Consider the following 21,737-nt stretch of genomic DNA (forward strand, 5'->3'; position numbering starts at 1 on the left):
TATGCAAGGCTCTCAAGATCAGCATACACGTGCTTAAGAACAGGTACAGTGTTCGCTTTCCATTTCTGCTTTGCTATTTAGTGTGGGTTTCAGTGGCAAAATTGCCAAGCTCACTTTTCTACAGGCTTTTTGAGAATAGGTATTTCTGTTACTCTTTCGATCAAGGTGTGTATGTATTTATTGTGAGATGTTGCCTCACAAACTGGATATTTAGCCATCTGAAGCAGCATTTATATACATTTTGTCACTTCTATTTCATATAACAAACCAAGCTTTTTATTCCTTTAGTGTGAAAGCTTAATATTTGGCATAAGGTTAAAGGTAAACACATATTCATAACAAGTGCATGTCCTAACTGACAGGATCCTAAACCTCTTGTCAGTGTGTGTATGAACACACGAGTGCTTGGACATGTAGGTGGGTTCAGACATCTACTGTATAGGTAAAAAGGCAAAGGACCCCTGGACGGTTAAGTCCAGTCAAAGGTGACTATGGGGTTGCGGCGCTCATCTCGCTTTCAGGCCAAGGGGGCTGGCATTTGTCCACAGACAGCTTTCTGGGTCATGTGGCCAGCAGGACTAAACCGCTTCTGGCGCAACAGAACACTGTGACGGAAACCAGAGCGCATGGAATACTGTAACAATACCTAAATGACTCCCACCTGGAAGACAGAGCAAGCCTGTTTTCTGCTGCTCCAGAGGGAAGGAGCTGAACCAACTGATCCAAATTGCAAGAATGGAGATTCCAACCAACTAAACCAGGGGTCTGCAACCCGCAGCTCCGGAGCCGCATGTGGCTCTTTTACACCTTTGCCGCGGCTCCGGGGCGGATACTAGCGAGGGGAGGAGGCGCATTGTGCGCCCTGACACTTCCCACTGTGGCGGGCGCTGTACTGGCTGTGACGTCGCATAGGGGTGGTGCGTGCGTTAGTCACGCACCGTCCCGACGTCACCTTCCCGCCCACTGTCAGATTGCGGCTCCGGAGATATATTTGTTTTAAATGTCACAATGGTTTTGCGGCTCCCAGGTTTTTTTTTCTTCGGAAATGGGTCCAAGTGGCTCTTTTTGTCTTAAAGGTTGCAGACCCCTGAACTAAACCTTAGGAGTAACTTTCTGGTGCTAAGAGCCATTTGACGCTGGAGTAGATAAACAGAAGGCAGAGTCGGAAAACAGAAAGAGGAGCACAGGCTTCTGGTCAGCAGGTATAAAATGAGAGAAGGAACTCCAGGTAATACACAATGTTGGAAACAAGACTGGTACATCTCCCCTGCTTGCTAATTTCAACGCTGCCTTGAGAAAGGACAGGGTATTTAAGAAAAACCTCACACAAACTAATTAGATTAATTATTCCAGTTAAAACTGTGGAACTTGGCTCTCGCAGGAGGCATTGATAACCAACTTGGATAGCTTTAAAACAGGACTGGACAAATTCAGGGAGGAGATGGCTGTCAGTGGCTACTAGCCATGGTAGCTATCCTTTGGCCTCCATGGTTGGAGGCAGTGATGCTTCTGAATATCAGTCACTGGAAACTGCAGGAAGGGAAAGGCTGCTCTTGGGCTCGGATCCTGCTTGGGGGATCCCCATAATAAGCATCTAAGTGGCAGCTGGAAGAACAGGATGCTGGACTAGATGGGCCCTTTGGCCGGATTCAGCAGCAGGGCTCTTTTTATGTTGTTAATTAAATACATAAATGCTTCTGTTTGCAAACATATCTTTATTTTTTATAAGGGAAAACATACATGAGGTTGAAAAAAAGGGTGCGAGAGAGAAACAACTTCCAATGCAGAAGCAAAGGCAGTCTACCACTGCTCTCTACCCATACTTTGGGACAGTCTGGGCTGTGTCTGGGGAAATCTGTGGCCCTCCAGATGTTGCTGGACTCTAGCTTGCAGCAGCCCCAGCCAGAGTGGCCAGTGGTCAGAGATGATGCAAGTTGTACTTCAGAAGCACCTGCACAGCCCAGATGTTTCCCACTCCTGCTGTCCTAGGAAATCCTGTAAGCTATCCTCTTCTCACAATTAACTTTTTCAGATACACGTCCTCCTTCAGAGCTGCTGTTGCTTTAAAACTGATGATGGGACAGGCTTCCTCAACTTCAGCCCTCCAGATGTTTTTGGCCTACAACTCCCATGATCCCTAGCTAGCAGGACCAGTGGTCAGGGATGATGGGAACTGTAGTCTCAAAACATCTGGAGGGCCAAGGTTGAGGAAGCCTGGTCAAGATGTACAGCAAAGGCGAGGCAGAATGGCATGTCTTGTGGGGTTGAAGGAAAGTTATTGCACTCTAGGCGGAAGTTTCCTGGGAAAATAACCTCAGAGTTATACGTGGTATGCATCCGTTTGCTTTCTTGCAAGCATGCTTTGAATCACAACCTGAGGCCACGCTTAAAACACACAATTAAAGCAATCTCTTGCCACTCTGAACATTCATGGCTTCCCCCAAAAGAATCCTATAAGCTATAGTGTGTTAAGGGTGCTGAGAGCTGTTAGGAGACACCCTCCACACTATTCAGAACTACAATTCCCAGAGCGATTTAACAATAAATCCTTGTTCACAGGGAACGCTTGAGAATTATAGTTCTGGGAGGGAGAACAGAATGGTCTCCTTTCATCTCGCAGCAACCTGAACACACTACAGTTCTCAGGATTTTTTGGGGGAAGTTGCAGCTGTTTGGTGTTAAGAATGCTTTGAAATGTATAGACAGGACCTAACACAGGCCACATTCACACCAGACATTTGAAGTGTTGTGATACCACTTCAAACAGTCATGGATTTACTCAGAGCATCCTGGGAACTTTAGCTTGTTCAGGGTGCTGAGAGTTAGGAGACCCCTCTTCCCTCCCACAGAGCTATAATTTCCAGACCTCCCTGGGAAGAGGGATTGACTGTTAAACCACTCTGCAAATTGTAGCTCTGGGAGGGGAATAGGGAGCCTCCTAGCAACTCTCAGCAGTCTTAACAAACCACAGTTCCTAGGATTCTTTTGAGAAACCATGGCTCTAAAATGGTACCGTGGTGTTTTAAACACATGCTGTGAATGTGGCTCAGTTGCCTGTAGCCAAGACAGTCTGACAGATTTTGCACCTGGGACCAGCTAGTGAATTTTTCAGGAGTAGGGGGAGGATGGTTTCCCACCAAGCCGCTCCGGCCTCCTTAGCAAGGCTTGTCCTGCCCTCTGCACAAGACCTCCATCTGCCTCCGCTTGTCCTTCGCTCTCATGATGGTCATCTTGAAGAGCCGGAGGTAGAGCTCGATAGCCGAGGGGGTGTCGTCATTACCCGGAATGGGGTAGGTGATCAGGGTTGGGTTGCAGTTCGTGTCTACCACGCCCACCGTGGGGATGTTCATCTTAGCTGCGTCCCGGATGGCCATGTGGGGCTCGAAGACATTGGTGAGGGTGTTGGTGAGGATGATGAGGTCAGGCAGGCGGACACCCAGCCCATACTGGACATCGGCATTGGTCATCAGGCCGCCCTGCCAGTAGCGAGTGTGAGCATATTCGCCGCATTCCTTGGCGGTGGCCTCTATCCGGTGGGAAAACTGACGGTTCCGGCTGATGAAGAGGATTATGCCTTTGCGGTAGGCGACGTGAGCCATGAAGTTGAGAGCCTGCTGGAGGTGTACCATCGTCTGTTCCAGGTTGATGATGTCCTGATCGAGGCGGCACCCAAAAATGTATGGCTCCATGAATCTGCAGGAGACAAGAGGCCAAACATGAGACGGTGGGGATTGGTTTTTGGTCTTCGTAAAGCCATGGGAGACTTGACACATCTCAAAATCTCTCTCTCTCTCGTGTATGTGTATCTCTCTATCTATCTACTAGAACATGAAGCCCTTCACAACTTGGGACCTGTCAACCTGCAGGGTGTCTTAATGCATGAGAACCAGTGTGGTGTAGTGTTTAGAGTGTAGGACAAGGACCGCCCCCCCGCACTCGGCCATCAGGTGATCTTGGGCCAGTCACTCGCTCTCAGCCTAACCTACCTCACAGGGTTGTTGTGAGGATGAAATGTGGAGGAGATGGAATGGCAGATGAAGCTGATGGACTACATGGAATTGGTGGAAATGACTGGTAGAATCCGAAACCAGGGAGAAGAGTCGGTGGAAGAAGATTGGAAAAAATTTAAAGTATATTTACAAAAACATTGTAAAATTAATGAATGTTAGAAGGATGCTGGAATGAAGTTATATGGTTTTAGCAGAAAGGTAATAAAGAATTAAGTAAAAGCTGATAATGGGCCAAAATGGAAAATTTAAGGTTAGACCATTAAGATAAATTATAGAACAAAAATTGAGAAAGATGGAAAGAATATGCTGAAACAATTAATTGAACTAGAATACAAAAAAGGGAGGTCGATGAAACAAGCAAATGAAAGGTAAAGATATGGAATATTGGGTGTGTGTGTGTTAGCGTTATTGTTTCTTTTTGCTATATTGCTGTATTGTTTTTCTATGTTTTTCTTTTTATGTACTGTAATGTAAGTTCTGTTAATTTTTTTGTTGTTTTCTTTTCCCTTTTCTCTCTTTTTTTTCTCTTTCTTTCCTCTTTTTTTGTAATTTCTAAACTTCTAATAAATATCATTATAAAAAAAAAAAGAAATGTGGAGGAGATGCTTGAGCCCATTCATTTCGGTGGTTCTAGGATGAGAAAAACTGCCACAGGCTGCAATCCATTAACTCAGTCTTTTACTGAGAATGATAAGAATCTTATTTAGTGTCTAAGAAAAAGACCATGGCTCAATGCCATGGCATCTGCTTTGCATGCAGGAGGCCCCAGGTTCAGTCTCCAATGGCATCTTCGGGTAGGGCAGGGAATGTTCCATCTGAAAACCTGGCATGTCACAGCTGCCAGATAGTGTAAACAATACTGAGCTAGATGGGCAACTGGCTTGCCTCGGTTACAAGGTAGTTCTTATATCCCTATTTCATCCAACTTTTTCTCCAGAATGATGAGGACAAGAGTTTTATTTTCTTATTAGGGGAAGGGCCACTTCTCAGCCAAGAATGTCCCCTGGAGAGCTGCTGCCAGTCAGTGTAGGCAGTGTACAGTGTTGACAGTACTAAGCCAGATGGACCTTTGCTTCTGTTTGCTTCAGCCCTTTCTTCAGAACCATGAGGACTAGAATCTTATTTTATTTTTAGGAGACAAGCCATAGCTATGGATCAAGGGTCTGACATGCTATTAAACCACTGTTTACAAGAAAACTGGTAGAATCACTGACCTGTGACGGCAACCCTTCTTGTGGCCCAGGTGGACTCTGGCATCAAAGAGGTCCCTTAAGGAGAAGAGCTCTTGCACGTTGAAGAAATCAGGGTTTTTCAGGGGCTCCCCTAGGAGCCTGTCATAATCAACTGAAAGAGGGGAAAATGGCTAATTGGCTCAAACTCAGTTGCCAAATGACATAGCACAGGAGAGGAAATCTTTGGGAATTGCAACAAAACCTTGCACAAAAACATCACAGCTCCTCTTGATTTGCCAGCTATTCGCCCCACAACCCTTTAGGGCTACCCTTTCAGTGGCTTTGAAATTCACAGAAATGGCTACTAACCATTATGGCTATGCTGCTTCTGAATCCCAGTTGCTGGAAACCACAGCAGGGGAGAGGGCTCTTGTGTTTGGGTCCTGCCCATGGGCTTCCTGTTGGGGCATCTGGTTGGCCACAGAGAAGCCGGGCTAGACAGGCCCCCTTGGGCCTGATTCAGCAGGACCGGTTCTCATAGGGTCCTTTCATCAACACCTCCCCCTCCCCGCCCTTTTCTGAATGGAAGAGAGGATTGAAATGGCCTAGGATCCCTCCCCCGTCCCAATCCAGCCACAATTTGTGACTGGAGTGGCTTTGAATCCCAGGGCCAAATCCAGGGCTCCCATCAGCAGCAATCCCACCCTCCTCTTTCCCCAGCGATGCTCACCAGTGGGAGCTTCTTCTGGACTTGTTGCTGGAAGAGTCGTATAAAGCCTCTGAAGGGTGGGAGGAGTCTTGGTCCAAGCGCCCAAGCTGCAAAGTCTGGGGAGGACTGATCCAGGCAGAGAGTAGAGAGAAACCGGGGTGGGGGTGAGGGTGGGGGACACACCACAATTTTGTAGAAGGTAAGTCACAACAAACTTCTGAAATATACGGGCATGGTAACTAGAAGGTTCAGACAGATAAAAGTACCGTATTTTTTGCACCATAACACTCACTTTTTTCCTCCTAGAAAGTAAGGGGAAATGTCTGTGCGTGTTATGGAGGGAATGCCTACGGGTGGCATGCCTACGGATTTTCCTCCTCTAAAAACTACGTGCATATTATGGTCGGGTGCGTGTTATAGAGCGAAAAATACGGTACTTCTTGGCACAGCACAGAATTTATGCAGGAATCTCAACTAAAATATACATGACAAATGGTCATCCAACCTCTGCTTAAAAACCTCCAAGGAGAACCCACCACCTCGAGGGAGCCTGTTCCACTGTCGAACAGTTCTTACAGTCATAATGCTCTTCCTGATGCTTGGCCAGTCTTCTAAATTTGAATCCATTGATTTGGTTCCCAGCCTCTGGAGCAAGAGAAAACAAGCTGGCTCCACCTTCCATGTGACAGCCCTTTAGATAACTGAAGATGGCTATCATATGTCCTCTCGGTCTCCTCTTTTCCAGGCTAAATATACCCAATTCCCTCAACTGTTCACCATAAGGCTTGGTTTCCAGAGCCTTCATCATCTTGGTCACCCTCCTCTTCCTAAATGGTATTGCCCAGAACTGGACACAGTACACCAAGTGTGCTCTGACCAAGACAGAATAAGGCAGGACTATTACTTTCTACAGCCGGCACACTATACTTTTGTTGATGCAGCCTAGAATAGCATTAGTGCTTTTTGCTGCTGCATCACACTCTTGACTCATGTTCAGCTTGTAGTCTTATAAGTCTCCAAGATCCTTTTCGCACATACTACTGGCAAGGTAGTATATTTATTATCTTATATTTGTCCAGGTCCAGAGGGAGTCTATCTAGATCCCTAGGTTTTGAGGGAAGTTTGGCCACTGCCTGATCAGGATGCTGGACTAGATGGGGCCCCCTTGGCCTGATCCAGCAGCCAGGCACTTAAGTCCTCAAGTATGCATTATGATTTGTAGTCCCGTCTCCAATTTCCTTCCCTACAGAAGAGTATGAGAACCCCCTAACCCCGATTCTGCAGTTCTGGAGCATGTACAACGTGCTTTTTTCCTTTCCGTACAAGCGTGCACGCGGGGCTTGGGTTCTGCATCGCGCTTGGAGGCAGGCTGTTTTGCACCTCTTCCTCCTCCTGCGTTGCGGGCGTAAAAACTGCTTTGCGCGGGGCGCCCAGCGGGAGGAACCTTTGCCCGCCGCGTTTGCCCTTCCTTTTTCTTACCTGCCGCTGCTCTTCGGAGGAGCCTGGGCGCCGCCATCATGCCTCTCCTGGCCGCAGGAAGGAAGGAAGGGAGGGAGGTCGGAGGGCGGGAGAGAGAGAGGCCGCCTGTCCCTGCGCGTAGCAGCTCCACCTGCTGTTGCAAAAGCGCAAAGCGGACTCAAACGCAATTCCCTCCCCGCCAATGCAGCTTTACAGAACAAAGTGAAGAAGAAGAAGAGTTTGGATTTGATATCCCGCCTTTCACTCCCTTTTTAAGGAGTCTCAAAGCGGCTAACATTCTCCTTTCCCTTCCTCCCCCACAACAAACACTCTGTGAGGTGAGTGGGGCTGAGAGACTTCACAGAAGTGTGACTAGCCCAAGGTCACCCAGCAGCTGCATGTGGAGGAGCGGAGACGCAAACCCGGTTTCCCAGATTACGAGACTACCGCTCTTAACCACTACACCACCAAGGCCCTTTTTTTTGTCACGACTGGCTCAGAGACCTAACTTACAAAAACAAGCATTCAAAACAACCCAAAAGGGTCATCAAATAATACATCTTATTGATAGGAACAGGGCAAGCTGCCTTATGCTCAATCAATCCTCTTCATCCTGGAGAAGAGTGACTAGTGGGGTGCCACAGGGTTCTGTCTTGGGCCCGGTCTTATTCAACATCTTTATCAACGACTTGGATGATGGACTCAAGGGCATCCTGATCAAATTTGCAGATGACACCAAACTGGGAGGGGTGGCTAACACCCCAGAGGACAGGATCACACTTCAAAACGACCTTGACAGATTGGAGAACTGGGCCAAAACAAACAAGATGAATTTTAACAGGGAGAAATGTAAAGTATTGCACTTGGGCAAAAAAAATGAGAGGCACAAATACAAGATGGGTGACACCTGGCTTGAGAGCAGTACATGTGAAAAGGATCTAGGAGTCTTGGTTGACCACAAACTTGGCATGAGCCAACAGTGTGACGCGGCAGCTAAAAAAGCCAATGCAATTCTGGGCTGCATCAATAGGAGTATAGCATCTAGATCAAGGGAAGTAATAGTGCCACTGTATTCTGCTCTGGTCAGACCTCACCTGGAGTACTGTGTCCAGTTCTGGGCACCACAGTTCAAGAAGGACACTGACAAACTGGAACGTGTCCAGAGGAGGGCAACCAAAATGGTCAAAGGCCTGGAAACGATGCCTTATGAGGAACGGCTAAGGGAGCTCGGCATATTTAGCCTGGAGAAGAGGAGGTTAAGGGGTGATATGATAGCCATGTTCAAATATATAAAAGGATGTCATATAGAGGAGGGAGAAAGGTTGTTTTCTGCTGCTCCAGAGAAGCGGACGCGGAGCAATGGATCCAAACTACAAGAAAGAAGATTCCACCTAAACATTAGGAAGAACTTCCTGACAGTAAGAGCTGTTCGACAGTGGAATTTGCTGCCAAGGAGTGTGGTGGAGTCTCCATTTTTGGAGGTCTTTAAGCAGAGGCTTGACAACCATATGTCAGGAGTGCTCTGATGGTGTTTCCTGCTTGGCAGGGGGTTGGACTTGATGGCCCTTGTGATCTATTCCAACTCTATGATTCTATGGTTCTAAGACTTTGCTCCATCTTGCTTTGTGTTGACAACTGACTGACAGCTGCTCCCCTGGGTTTCCGGGAGAGAGGTTCTTCCAGCGCTACCTGGAGATGCCGTTGGGGACTGAACCTGGGACCTTTTGTACGCAAAGCAGATTATCTACCACCAAACTAGGGCTCTTCCCCAAATTTAATATATATATATATTATTAAGCAGATCCAATTCAACCCTGCCCCACTAAAAGATCAGCAGGAACCGGGTATATGGCGGTATAGAAATTCAAACCACCACCACTAGAAAAGTCTCTGTCAGTCAGTGCTGACAATACTAATCTAGATGGACAAATATCCTGATTGGTTTAATGCAGTTTCCTCTTATTTAATTCAGCCTTTTATTCAGAACCATGAGGACTAGAATCTTTCTTCATTTTCAGTGGAAAAGCCATACTTCAGTGGTTGAGCATCTGCTTTGCATGCAGAAAGTCTCAGGTTCAATGCCCACTGAAACATTTCCAGGTAGGGTTGGGGAATGCCTTATGTCTGAAGCCCTGAGAAGCTGCTACCACTCAGTGTAGACAGCACAGAGCTATATGGACCCATGCTCCTGTTCTAATGCAGGCTTTTTTTCAGGGCTAGGAGCTCTAGAATTTTACTTTATTTTCAGGGGAAGGGCTATAGCTCAGTGGCTGAGCACCTGCTTTGCATTCAGAAGGTCCCAGGTTCAATCCCCACTGGCATCTCAAGATAGGGCTAAGAACCTCTCATCTGAAACCTTGGAGAGCTGCTGCCAGTCAGTGTCTGCAATATGGAGCTAGATGAACCAGTGGTTTGACCCACTATCAATCCAGAGGTGCAGGTGGGTGGGACTTGGTGGAACTGTCCTATGTATTATGAATTTGATTTACAGCCCATCTTTCTTCCAAGGAGCTCAAGGTGGTGTGCAACAGCCCTGTGAGGTAGATTGGGCTAAGAGTCAGTGACAGGCCCAAGGTCACTGAATGAGCTTCCTGGCTGAGTGGGGATTTGAACCTTGCTCTAACTACCACACAACACTGCCTAGTATTACTGGGTGTCACAACCAAACTGATATTCTTGGAAAGGTGTCCAAATCGGACGCTGGTCCCTTTAAGAGCTGTTCCTGTTTGGTACGGTCTCCTAGCAACCCAGTGGCTTTGTTTCTACACAAGAACCAACCACCTTCTTTGAGGTCTGGGTTCTTTCCTGCCACTCCCCCACCCTCACTGCTGGCTTTCAGAAAGAGAGTTACAACCCCCCCCCCACCGCCCCTACTCTCTGCAATGTCCCAGGAACAGCATTGCCCAGACACAACAGTCTCCCTTGAGAAAAAGGATGGGGAGGTGGGCCAGAGAACCTCTGATTACTACAGAGTGGAGCCAACCTTGCCTCGCCGATTCAACAACCCTGGATGGTTCCGGGGCTACAGGTGAGAGGGATGGATGGTGGGCACCTGCTTTGCAAACAGATGTGCCCTCCCCTCAAGGAATCACCAGGTTGGGGGGGGGGGAGAAGAACCTTGCCTCAAACTCTGGAGAGCAGCTGCCAGTCAGTGCCTGCTTTTTTCTTTTTGTAAATATGATTAAATATCATTTTATCATGTATATAAAACAAAGAGAACCGTTATAGCAGATGCAAATTAAAACATGAAAAATGGAACTACAAAGTAGGCACATAACAAATCCAGTTGCACAACTGCTAGTAAAGACTACTTCCACATTTGCCAGGCTTGTCCTGAAAATGATGGTTCTGCTGTTTACGTCATAAAGGAATGCCAAATCATATAAAGGTGTCTGGAAGTTCTAGTCCCTGTTGGAATCACAAATCATATGTAATTTTCTCAATTTTAGCTCTGTTCCAGAGTGAGTGGCACCGTGTCTAGTGCCAGTTTTGGGGGTCCCCCCCCTCTGAATTGCAATTACTGTCTAAGCTGCCAAGATCATATATATGACCAATTCTTCTGCCAACATTGGTTGTCCTAATAGTATTAGGAAACGTGTGATTACCTACATTCAACTGGAATCCTGTCTTTCAGATTTAAAGAGCCCAACCCACTGTTCAGGACCACCAACATGGACTACGGTGGGAAACCCCCCACGGTGCATGAAATGCCGGTATGAGCAGTTTTGCTGAATTGTTAAGTTGTGCCCCAGACAGGTTCATGGTCGTTGTGTTAATCCAGAGCCCTAGAAATTATGAGGCCAAAGTATACTTTAAGAACTACTTGATCTCTTATGCTCTACCTCAATCACTGAGGTTATGTATTTTATTTATATCCCGATTTTTTTCTTCTTCAAGGAGCTCAAGGTGGCATACTTGGTTCTGCCTCTGCTCAGTCTCCACAACAACCCTGCAATGTAGGTTTGGGTGATAGGCAGGGCCTGGCACTGCACTGTACATGTCCCCGGTTTCTCCTCCTAAGGTAGGCTGGCTCAAGGTCATACCTAGTGCTTTTCATGACAAGTGGGGATTCAAACCCAGGCCTCCCAGGTCCTACTCCAGCACTCTAACCACTACACCACACTGGTTCATTCAGTCTTTATTAGGGAGGCCCTGCCCTGTGTAACTCCCTGCCAGTGGAGGTTTGGTAGGAATCATTTTTTCCTTTTTTTAGATGTCTCCTTAAAATGGTATTATCCAGAAAGGCCTTTAGAGCATGGCTTTAACCCCCCCCCCCAATCAGTATGTATTGGTGTTTTTACAAGAAGATAAGCAGAAACACCAGCAATTTTGTATTGCTGCATTTGTAATGGAAGTGTGGCCTACAGATATTATAATAATGAATACAATATCATGAGTTGCTCCATGAGAAGAGCACTCAAATCGCAGCTGGAACTTTACTTCTAATTGTCCCTAAGAAAGAGGGAAATTGCCCCTTAGAAAAGGACCCATTCTTTGAGAGAAGTTATCCTCATTATGATAGTCCTCTGGCGTGCCATAATTGTGGGTGAGTTGATCATTAGGGACATGGACAACAGAGTGTGCATGGAGAAGAGGGCTATTGAAGGCTACTAGCCAAAGTGGCTTTGACCAAACTGCGGGAGGCAGTGGAAGACAGAAGTGCCTGGCGTGCTCTGGTCCATGGGGTCATGAAGAGTCGGACACGACTAAACAACTAAACAACAACAGCCAAAGTGGCTATGCTCTGCCTCTATAAGCTAAGAGGCAATAATGCCTCAGAATGCCTGTTGCTGGAAACCACAGGATGGGAGTGTTGCTCATGTGCTCTGGTCCTGCTTGGGAACTTCTGATAGTGGGCATCTGCATGGCCACTGTGATGACAGGATGCTGGACTAGATACGCCTTTGGCCTAATCCAGCAGAGCTCTTTTTTAGGTCCTTAGGTCCTACATGCTAATTCTAGTGCTGGAGTCAGTATGCCTCTGAACACATTGCTGGGAATTGCCAACTGGCAGAAGACTTTTCTACTAGGAATTCTGCTTGTGAGTTTCCCATAGTGGGCCTCTGGTAGGACACTGTGAGAACGGGAAACTGGACTGGGTGGGCCCCCTTTGTTCTGATCCAGCAGGGTCTCCTTATGTTCTTATATAGACTGCAGGGTGACTTCCCTGCCTTCTAGGCAGGAGTCAGTGTCCTTAGTGCACAGGTTCCTAAACAAAACTTTCATTTTGTTTGCCTAGAGGGGGTTGCCTGTGGTCTGAGCTACTCAAGTTAACTCACTAGCCTCAGGGTTCCAGATAATCATTCACATCCCACTTTCTTCCCAACAGACCAGCTTCCATGTTTCCCCACATGCCTTCTCAAACCACCTTGTGAAGTTTGGCCCATACCGGAATACCGGGATCAACACCAACACAGAGAAGAGCTATGTGACCGGCACAGAAAACTTCATCACCTGCTTTGACACACTGAATTTCCACCCCAGTTACAGGACTGGGGGGCCATCCTTTTGCGAGTAGGGGACACCTGGAAGCCAAGTTGCTGCCCATTTAAGCTTTCACTCCTTCATCCTAACGAACAATACCAAGGAATGATTATGGAAACTGACTATTTTGAAGCTCCTGAAAAAACAACTTTTTTCCTGTGGCTCCCATCCCTAGTTTCAGTGAACAATTTCTGCTTACATGCTCCTCTCTATCTAGAAAACTCTTATAGGCTTCAACAAGTGGGGTTAATTGGCTTTGGACTGCATCCACGGCAAAGAGCTTGCAGAGAATATCACTGTTGGGTTTAATTAAGGTTACCGTGTAACAATAGTATTGTGTCCATCATTAAAATGTTGGGAATCTGCAGCAATCTGCATGTATTGTCTGCCTTCACACTTGGGGAAGGGCTGTAACTCATTGGTGGAACATGTCAAAGGTCCCGGGTTCAATCCCTGCTGGCATCTCCAGCTAGGGCTGGGAATGCCCTGCCTGAAACCCTGGAAAGACTTTGGAAACTCTGGGAAGACCAGTCATTGTAGGCAATACTGAGCTAGGTGGACCAACAGTCAGAGCTGGAATATGGCCACTTATGTTCCTATTTAATTCAGAACAATGAGGTCCAGAAACTTGGGATGTTTACCTGTGAGATTACCTTACTCCATAAATGCTCACACGACCGCGTCAACCTGTGAAACTGGCACTGTTACAGGTGCCACATAATACTCATTCCCCATTTGTAAGAAATCCATCTTTTAGTATGGCAGCACCTACACTCTGGAACACCTTGGCTATCGATACCAGGCAGGTGGCTTTCCAGCAGGCGTTCTTTTGTTCTTCCTCTGCTGTTGGGAGCTAGAATGCCTCTGAATACCAGTTGCTGGGAATCATAAGCGGAGAGAGTTGCTCTCTTGCTCTGGTCTTGCTTGTGGGCTTCTTCCCATTAGGGGTTTTGGTTGGCCACTGTAAGAACAGGATGCTGGACTAGATGGGACCCTTCTGGCCTGATCTAGTAGGCTCTATTATTGACTGGGGTACAGAATACAACTGTTCCTTTCTGCTCACACCTTAAGAGGGTGGACAAAGCCCCTTTGGAAACAGCCTGAGTAAGATAAATGACAGAGGACCAAGTGGTGGCTGTGGACCTAAATCTCTCTGAAACATCTGAGACATCAAAAAAGAAAACACTTTTGGTTTCATGGTTCAAACTCTGAACCCAGTTTATTAAACCTTATAAATGTATGAATGTACACCATTTCTAATATACAAAACAAGTTCAAAAGTGCTTCTTCAGTCAGACAGAATCGAAACCACAAGCTACAAAGTACTGCAATTTGACTGATGAATACAGATGCACCCTCTCTCCCCGCCCCCCCCAGAGGGTCCCCATAAACTGATCTGGGGGTTTAAAGAGCAATAGAAGAATGTATAAGTAAAGGTTTATAGTGAGAAGAGGCAGATTGCCATGAAGTGTCAATGTAAAATGAGATGTGAAAGCAGCATTTATTTAAAAAAATGGAGGGGGGGAATGCAAATTCTGAGACGCAACCACTTTCTGCTATCACGTTTACCTTCTATGAAGGAAGGCAAGAAGTAACTTCAATATACCTGCTCTTGGAAAGAAACACTTGACTCTGTGGAAGCATCCAAGACAGCCCTCGCCAACCAGGTGCCTTCCAGAAGTTCTGGACTACAACTCCCATCAACTCCAGGAAGCACAGGCCCTAGGTTGGGGAAGGCTGTTCTAAGAATAAAGGCGAAAGTCTCAGACCAGAGTTATCTTCATTGTCTGTGATAAGTGGGTGGGGAACTCCTGCACCCTCCAGATATTGTTAGATTCCAACTCCTATCAGCTCCACGCCAGCATGACCAGTGGCTGGGGATGATGGGAGTCTTACTACAGCAACATCTGGAGACCCCACAAGTTTTCCAATCCTGATGTAGTACAATGAACATGAACTACAGTTCTCTGCAGTTAGGGGTGCTCTATAAACTGTTACAAAAAAGACTCACTTAAAGCATTTTTTAAATAACTTAGAACAGTCTTTAAAAAGGGGGGGGGAGGGGAATCAAGTCCATGTAACAGGTGACAAGATTCCTTCAATGGAAAGATATACTGTCTGCATTTGTGCCAAATTCTCTTTCCATTTTGAATACTTTGAAGACCACGACACTCTGGGCTGCTTAATAAAGATTACATTTTCTTTATCTGAAAAGGATAAATCTCTTGGTCGGGGGGGGGGGAGGCATAAGTTTCCCACTGTGGATGAATCTTGAGGTGCTGAGTAGATAAGGGGGTTGGGCTAGATGACCCTTTGGATTCCTTCAAACTCTACAATTATAAGATTATCCTTGTAACTCAAGGATGATGCAGGGGAGGGTGAGGAAAAGAACAAATCCTCACCCCTTCCAGCATGAAGATTAATCAAGATGTCAGAAAACCTAACTGTAATGCAGGCTTTTACCTTAAAAAAAACCACACACGGATGCTGTAAAAAAGCCCTTACAAACTGAAGTCCTTGCTTTTCACCAGCGTGCATACTCCATTGGGGTTACACCTACAAATTCCACACAGCTTTCCTCTAAATCTTTCTGGGCTTGCTCCTCTGCTATCCTATCCTGGCCAATCAAGGATTCTCCATCTGTTGCAAGCTATAACAGCTGCTGGGAACTTTACTACACTCCTCCCAACTGGTGTGAAGCTCCTGGGTGTTCCCTTCTTCTACCCCATCAGGGAACTCAGCACGCAGGGACACCCCTTGCTCATTAGCTGTGCTGCGTACGTGCAAAGGAAGACCATGGCTGGAGTCCCTCCTGCAGCAAGACTCCAAAGGTTTAATATCTGCTAGGTTGACTGCTTCATTGCATAAATAAGCTTCCTCTGTTGCCCCTTGCCTCTCAATCAGAAAGGGACAAGGCCCTCCTGAAGATAAATCTGCCTCTTTAAATCTTGCCTGACACCTGGATCTTAGAACCCCCCCTCTCTGCAGTCTCACCACCTGCCTCTTACCAAGCAAATCTGATACTGGGGCACCTCCCTGCCTCTTGAATGACAGATCTTCACCCTGCCCTTTCCCCACAAGCACAGGGTTTTTTTTATTCTGAGTGATTTTGAGGCCTGCTATAAACTTGCTAGAAACTTTGAACTCATATGGGCTTTTCCTTTTGAAAGAAGACAATGGCTTAAAATAATTTTGTGATTTAAAGTTCTCAGATTTGCCCTTCCCAGGTGGAATGTTTATTTGGTCAACCTTGCTATCATAGCCAACCTTTCTTCGAACCACTGCCTGTTTTGCAGGTAAACCGGATCGTTTTGTCTGCACAGTACCTTGACTGCACAGATCCCACTCAGATGAGACCACCTGCATGTCACAAAGAGAAGCATTTTGCACTGTCTCTTCTTCAGCCTTCAGAGAACTTCTCAACACAACCATAAGTGGACCTGCCTTCTTTGCTTTTTTACTCCATCCCAGCAAGGCATTGCCTCCGTCTCTGAACAGCTGGTGCTTGGCTTTAGATATGGCTGTTTGGGGTTTATCAATTTGCAAGTTCTCAACAATCCCATCGGCTCTGGGTACTTCTGTGGAATCTTTAGCCTTTTCTGCCAAGAACCTCTGGATTTCTTGCTCGATGCTGTCATCACTATCCATGGAACTGCTGTTGTCTGTCAGGGATGTGGCAGCCCAAAAACACTGATTGCTTTTCGCTGCATCCCGAGTTTTGGGCCCTGCCACTGACTTAGTGTGGCATTCCTTTTTAAATTCCAACACACACTGTGTGGCTTTTGGACTTTGGGACTTCATGATGCTTTGGGGCCCTTTCTTTGCATCCTCTTCCCCAAAGTTTATTCCCGGGCTCATGAGGCAACTCTTCAGCAATGTGGGAGCTTTGGATTTGCAGTCTGTTTCTTTATCCTCCAGAATCTGCATCTCTGTCTCACTAAACCGGACTCTCTTCTTGCACGGGATTCTTTTGTCTTTGGGTTTTTTCTTTAACTTTCGCTTGGACCTCAAGAGGTCCTTGATAGCTGTGTCCAAGTCCTCATCACTGTCCAAAGAACTGCTCTTATCCTCTCTGATGTACTTCTGTTGACCCCATGCCATGCTTTTAAAAAGTTCTCTAGCACCAAGCTGTCCTTGTGACAAAGGATTTCCAAAATCTATTAAACTGGCAATGGTTACAGCATCTTGTTGGCAGCTAGCCACTGCCCCTCCAACCTTGCTGTTTTTCAGTACACTCAGACCACCTTCCCCTTGGGGCGTATTTGACAGCATCAGTTGTGTGCTTTGGCCTCTCTTGCTGCTTCCTGCCTTGGGTTTCCTTTTTTGACTTGGTGACAGTTTTAATGGTTGCCCAGAGAAGGGAGGAATTTGGGGACTATGTGAGACCCCTTCATTTTTTGCTACCAGGCCTCCTGCTTGTGCTTTGACCGCCAAAAAAGTTCTTATCTCTTGCTCAATGCTGTCATCACTGTTCACGCTGTCGCTGTCACTTTCAATTTGAAAAGGCGGCACACTCTGGGAGCAGAATGAAGGATCACTTGTGGCGAATGACCTGCTGTTGCTGCTTCCTGTAGGGAGAGGTAAAATGGTCTTGGAGATGTCCAGGATGGCTTCTGCACATATCAGCTCAGCAGCAGTGTCTGTCCTGCAAGAGGCCTGGAAGGTGAGTGCACACTTGGCAAAGTCATCTTCCAGAGTAGGGCCAACATTGCCTTTCTCTGCTGTCTTGCTGCAAATGGCATCCAACTTATTTAATTCTGCTGCTTTAGAGCAGCTTTGCCTCCCCTTCCTGCTCAAAGCTTTCCTGGGGATCTCTGGCAAGGCACCTTTTACTGAACGGATCATCAACCTGGCGGATATATCTTTTATCCTGATGGCCCCAAACTCTTCCTTTGGAAAAGGAGCATGGCCTGCTTTGCAGTCTGCTGCCTTCCTGGTTTTCTCCAGCTGGTACAGCTGGATAGCTTCTTCAATGCCATCGTCACTACTTGAATCAGAGATGTCTATGCTTTGAAGGGTTTGCTCTTCCCTGGCTTTCCAAAGTGCCTGCCTTTTCTTGCCTGTTCTGCTTTGCTCCAGGATGCAGGAATGACCAGCCAAAGGTGTTTTCAAGGTTGCTTGGCCTGTTGTACTGAAGTCACCAAGCTCCTCTCCACTGGTTGCTGACTCCTGTTTAGAAGGAGCATTGGCACCTCTGAGTTCCAGGTGGTGCCTTAAGAAGAGCGCCTTGCCCTGCTCTCGTTTCAGATACCTTTGCCGACTTTCTCTCCGGTTCCTAACTGCCAACTTCTCTTGGGTCTCTTTCTGGTGACGTTTCCTACTCCCCAGTGTTATATCCTTTTCCATTGATTGCTGTTTCTTCTCATTTAAGAATTGCTCTATCTCAGCTTTGATGCTCTGTTCAAAAGAGTCGTTGCTGCTCACACTGCATGGGGAGGGAGCGATGTCTCCCTCAAAGTAATTGGGGGAACAGGGGCACTGAACCTCATTCAACTTCACATCTGTAGGGAACAAACTACAATCTGCATTGTCTACACTGTGCAAACTCTTGGCCTCGCTTGGCAGTGGTGAAATGCACTGGCCTTTGTTTTTTAGATACTCTTGGATGGCCTCTTCTATTTCTCGGTCAACGGAATCATCACTGTCAGAATTCAGTGAGAGAGGGCCAAATTCTGAGCTCTCTTCCACCTCCATGCCATCAGAGTCGGCAGGACAGTGACTCTGGGTGTATTCAATGTGTTTCTGCAGCGTCCTGCCACTGGCCCTTAGCTTGGGGCTCCTGACCTTGGTTCCCTTCTGCTTTTTCTGCATAAGGCAGCCATATTCACTGCAGCTGGCATCCAAGGATGCCTCTTCGCTCTGGAGGTTGTTAATGATCATCTGGACTTTGGCACTGACAGCTGTCCTAGCAATATCATCTTCGGATTCTGAGAAGCAGATGGGGTACCTGCAGTTCCTCGATGGGACAAAGGGCTCCCATGTCCTCTGGAGGGCCACCAAAGGGGGGGTGTCCATGAGAAACATCCTAATTGGTAGCAAGGAGGCCCACTCAGGTATTGGTTCTCAGGCAAGTTGTTACACCATCCTAACACAAAAAGAAAGAAAAGATGCATATTATCACAATGCCACAGTTATGCAGAAAGCCAATGCGCTGAAGTTTCCCAATCAAATTCTACATACGACATGTTCTTTATTAACTAATACCCTTTCAATAGCAGATGAAGGGCTGGTAAGTCCTAACTGGAGATGCCATTGAGGATTGAACCTGGAACCTCCTGCATGCAAAGCAAATGTACCACCACTGACAAAGTCACAATCACAATTTCTAAACTTGTACCTGTACATGTAAATTAGGATATGCAAATTTAGGGAAGGGCCACAGCTCAGTTGTAGAGCACATGCTTTGCTTAGCTCCAGGTTCAATCCCCTATGGCAGTGGTGTCCAAGCTTTTATCAAAGAGGGCCAGATTTGATGAAGCGAAGGGCCATGAGGGCCAACCAAAGTTGTTGACTTTTTAAAGGATTGAAGTTCTTGGGCTTTTAAAAATTATTTTACCTCAGAGTTGTTGAGCTTTTTTTTAGGATTGAAGTCTGAGGTTTTTTTTTAAGGATTTTACCCCAGGAAATAAACTGCCACAGAGGCCAGATTAAACCAACCGGTAGGCCGGATTAGGCCCCCAAAATGGACTTTAAACATGCCTGCCCTATGGCATCTCCAGGTAGGGCTGGGAAAGACCGTCTGGATTCTGCCAATGAGTGTGGGCAATACTGAGCTAGATGGACCAGTTGCTCTGGATCTGTAGAAGGTAGCTTCCTGTGCACCTGCCTTGCATACTAAGTCCCATGCTGAGTCCCAACCCCTGGCATCCTCTCAGGCAGGGCCGAACCCTGGAGATCCGCTACTGCTGCCAGTCAGTGCAGACAGTACTGAGCTGGACGGAACCCAGTTGCCTAACTCAGCACAAGGCGGTTTTCAATGAAATCCTGTGTCCTCAAATACACGCTAAATATCCGCTTTAAAGAAAGAGCCTCTGCAGGTGGACCCTCGCCCTGAAGGGTACGGAGCATGAGGTATTTTGACGAACGTATTCGCCACACCTCGCTTCAACGTGTATTTCGTTTTCGTTTTTTTGTAAGTCGCTTCGAGTTGCCATAGCAAAAAAAAAAGCGGCAAATAAACTTAATACATTATTATTATTAGAGGGGGAAACGCTCCCTCTCCCCCGCCCCTGGCGTTGGGCTCCCTTCCCGCGCCAAACCAGCACTCTAAAACCGCAACAGCCATTGCCTGTCTCGCTCGCCCTGCTCCCGTCCCCTGCCAGGCCCTCCTCCCCCTAAGGCCTCGTTGCCAAGGCAAACTCCCGGGCCTACCGCCACCGCCAGCAACCTCCTGCGCAGTGCCAACCGGACCCGGGCCCAGCCGCCTCCATTTCCCGCCCTCCGCTGCTCCTTCCTCAGCCTCACATGCTCGGAGGGAACACAGCTCCTCCACCTTCTCCGCAGTAGGCACCGGGAGGGATGGTCCCGGGGTCCCTTCCGCCGCCTTTCCACCTTCTTTTTCTTCTTCTGCTGCTGCCGCCGCCTCCGCTGGTTCAAACCGGCCCGGCTGTTCCCTCCGCCCGCCCGCCTTCCTCCCTCCGCCCGCGAGAAGAGAAGGAGCGGGGAGGCGGCGGCGAAGACGGCGAGACCCGGGCTGTGCCTGTGGCGGGGAGAGGGCGGCAAGTAGAAGAAAGGGTTAATGAAGGCAACCCCCTCCCACCACAGGGAGATATTTGGGGTGGGGCCTTCTCCCCCCCCCCCGCTTTCTGTCTCCCTGTGCCTCAGTTACCCCCAGATGCCTTCTCAACCTTTCTTTCCTTTTTCAAAACCATTCTTCACTTTTTTCCACTCTGCTTCAGTTTTACCTCAAACTCCTCTTCCTAACGTTTATTTTCTCTTTCTCCACTTTTTTACTATTTCCACTCCTCTCTCTGCCTTAGTCAACCACAAAATGCTCCCTCTTCCTTTGCTTTCCTTCCTAAATTTCCTTCTTTCCTTCCTTTTTTTCCTAAACCTTTGCTTTAGTATTCCATTCTACCTCAGTTTCTCCTCAGAATGCATCTTCTTCCTTTTCTTTATTTCCTAACATTTATTTCCTTCCTTACTGAAAAATATTTTCCTTTTCTTTCCTTCCTAAACTTATTCACCCCCTTTCTTCCTGTATTTCTTCTGCACTGCCTTAGTTTCTTTCAGGCTGCTTCCTTTCTTCTCCTTTTCTAACATTTCCTTCCTCCCTTCCTAAATCTATTCATTTATTGTTTCCTCATACCTGCCTCCCACCATAGTTTCCTGTTCTTCCTTTTCTTTCCCTAATGTGCATTTATTTACTAATTTATTTATTTCATTTCAGCTCATTTTCTCTCAAAAACTCTTTCTGTTTGTGCAAATTTACTAAATTAAAAATTTATGGGGATCTGCCCCCCCTACAATTTCATAACAATATTTTTTCTTTGGGTGACACTCAAAAGACCACCAAGGAAATTGTGCTAAAGAGAATATGCCAAGGGCAAGATACCGTATTTTTTGTCCCATAGGACGCTCCATCCCATAGGACGCACCTAGTTTTTTGGGGGGGAAATAAAGGAAAAAAAATTTCCCTTTATTTCCCCCACAAAAGCAGGTCAGGGAAACTGAACCAGGTTGAGGAACAGCGGGATGGTGGCGCTGTGCCTCCCTGCTGTCCCCCGAGCTTGTGGGGCTGGTCAATGTCTGCCCGGCGCGAGGCCCGCCAGGTGGCAGGCTGCTATCCGCAGCGTGGGAAGCCCTGCGGGGAACTCCCGCAGGGTTGCCTAGGCTGCGGATGTGTTCCCGAAGCGCCGGGCGCTCTGCTTTCAGGGCGCCCGACGCTCCGGGAAGCGGGCTGCT

General features: G+C 47.2%; 3 protein-coding genes across 5 annotated transcripts; 1 reads left to right on the forward strand and 2 right to left on the reverse strand.

The window, feature by feature from the left end:
* Positions 1–1,695: 1,695 nt before the first annotated feature.
* MRPS2 (mitochondrial ribosomal protein S2) lies at positions 1,696–7,511 on the reverse strand. The gene is made up of 4 exons (XM_083485379.1): positions 7,371–7,511; positions 5,913–6,017; positions 5,225–5,354; positions 1,696–3,693 (listed from the first exon to the last, which is right to left on the reverse strand). The coding sequence occupies exons 1-4, from the start codon at positions 7,408–7,410 to the stop codon at positions 3,156–3,158; spliced, it is 813 nt and encodes a 270-aa protein (XP_083341505.1). The 5' UTR covers positions 7,411–7,511; the 3' UTR covers positions 1,696–3,155.
* A 2,572-nt stretch (positions 7,512–10,083) lies between these two features.
* PIERCE1 (piercer of microtubule wall 1) lies at positions 10,084–13,208 on the forward strand. The gene is made up of 3 exons (XM_083485397.1): positions 10,084–10,377; positions 10,984–11,062; positions 12,679–13,208. Exons 1-3 carry the CDS (start codon positions 10,232–10,234, stop codon positions 12,865–12,867), a joined length of 414 nt encoding a protein of 137 aa, XP_083341523.1. The 5' UTR covers positions 10,084–10,231; the 3' UTR covers positions 12,868–13,208.
* An 811-nt stretch (positions 13,209–14,019) lies between these two features.
* Positions 14,020–21,372, reverse strand: PPP1R26 (protein phosphatase 1 regulatory subunit 26). 3 transcript variants are annotated; one of them, XM_083485019.1, is made up of 2 exons: positions 20,326–21,372; positions 14,020–18,918 (listed from the first exon to the last, which is right to left on the reverse strand). In XM_083485019.1, exon 2 carries the CDS (start codon positions 18,855–18,857, stop codon positions 15,459–15,461), a length of 3,399 nt encoding a protein of 1,132 aa, XP_083341145.1. In that variant the 5' UTR covers positions 18,858–18,918; positions 20,326–21,372; the 3' UTR covers positions 14,020–15,458. The 3 variants fall into 3 exon arrangements, with proteins under 3 accessions (XP_083341145.1, XP_083341143.1, XP_083341144.1); XM_083485017.1 differs by having other exon boundaries at positions 20,298–21,372; XM_083485018.1 differs by having other exon boundaries at positions 20,205–21,372.
* Positions 21,373–21,737: the final 365 nt, after the last annotated feature.

The sequence above is a fragment of the Podarcis liolepis genome, assembly GCF_965112155.1.
Source record: "Podarcis liolepis genome assembly, chromosome: Z".
In the NCBI taxonomy this organism is placed as follows: domain Eukaryota; kingdom Metazoa; phylum Chordata; class Lepidosauria; order Squamata; family Lacertidae; genus Podarcis; species Podarcis liolepis.

Bases quoted from the DNA above. Each gene is read 5' to 3' on its own strand.
- PPP1R26 (XM_083485019.1), bottom strand. From the start codon at position 18,857: ATGTTTCTCATGGACACCCCCCCTTTGGTGGCCCTCCAGAGGACATGG.
- MRPS2 (XM_083485379.1), bottom strand. From the start codon at position 7,410: ATGATGGCGGCGCCCAGGCTCCTCCGAAGAGCAGCGGCAG. The intron at 6,018-7,370 runs GTAAGAAAAAGG...TGCCTGGATCAG, and splicing joins CCTCCGAAGAGCAGCGGCAG to TCCTCCCCAGACTTTGCAGC. The intron at 3,694-5,224 runs GTCAGTGATTCT...TGTCTCCTGCAG, and splicing joins AAGAAGGGTTGCCGTCACAG to ATTCATGGAGCCATACATTT.
- PIERCE1 (XM_083485397.1), top strand. From the start codon at position 10,232: ATGTCCCAGGAACAGCATTGCCCAGACACAACAGTCTCCCTTGAGAAA. The intron at 10,378-10,983 runs GTGAGAGGGATG...CCTGTCTTTCAG, and splicing joins GGATGGTTCCGGGGCTACAG to ATTTAAAGAGCCCAACCCAC. The intron at 11,063-12,678 runs GTATGAGCAGTT...TCTTCCCAACAG, and splicing joins CCACGGTGCATGAAATGCCG to ACCAGCTTCCATGTTTCCCC.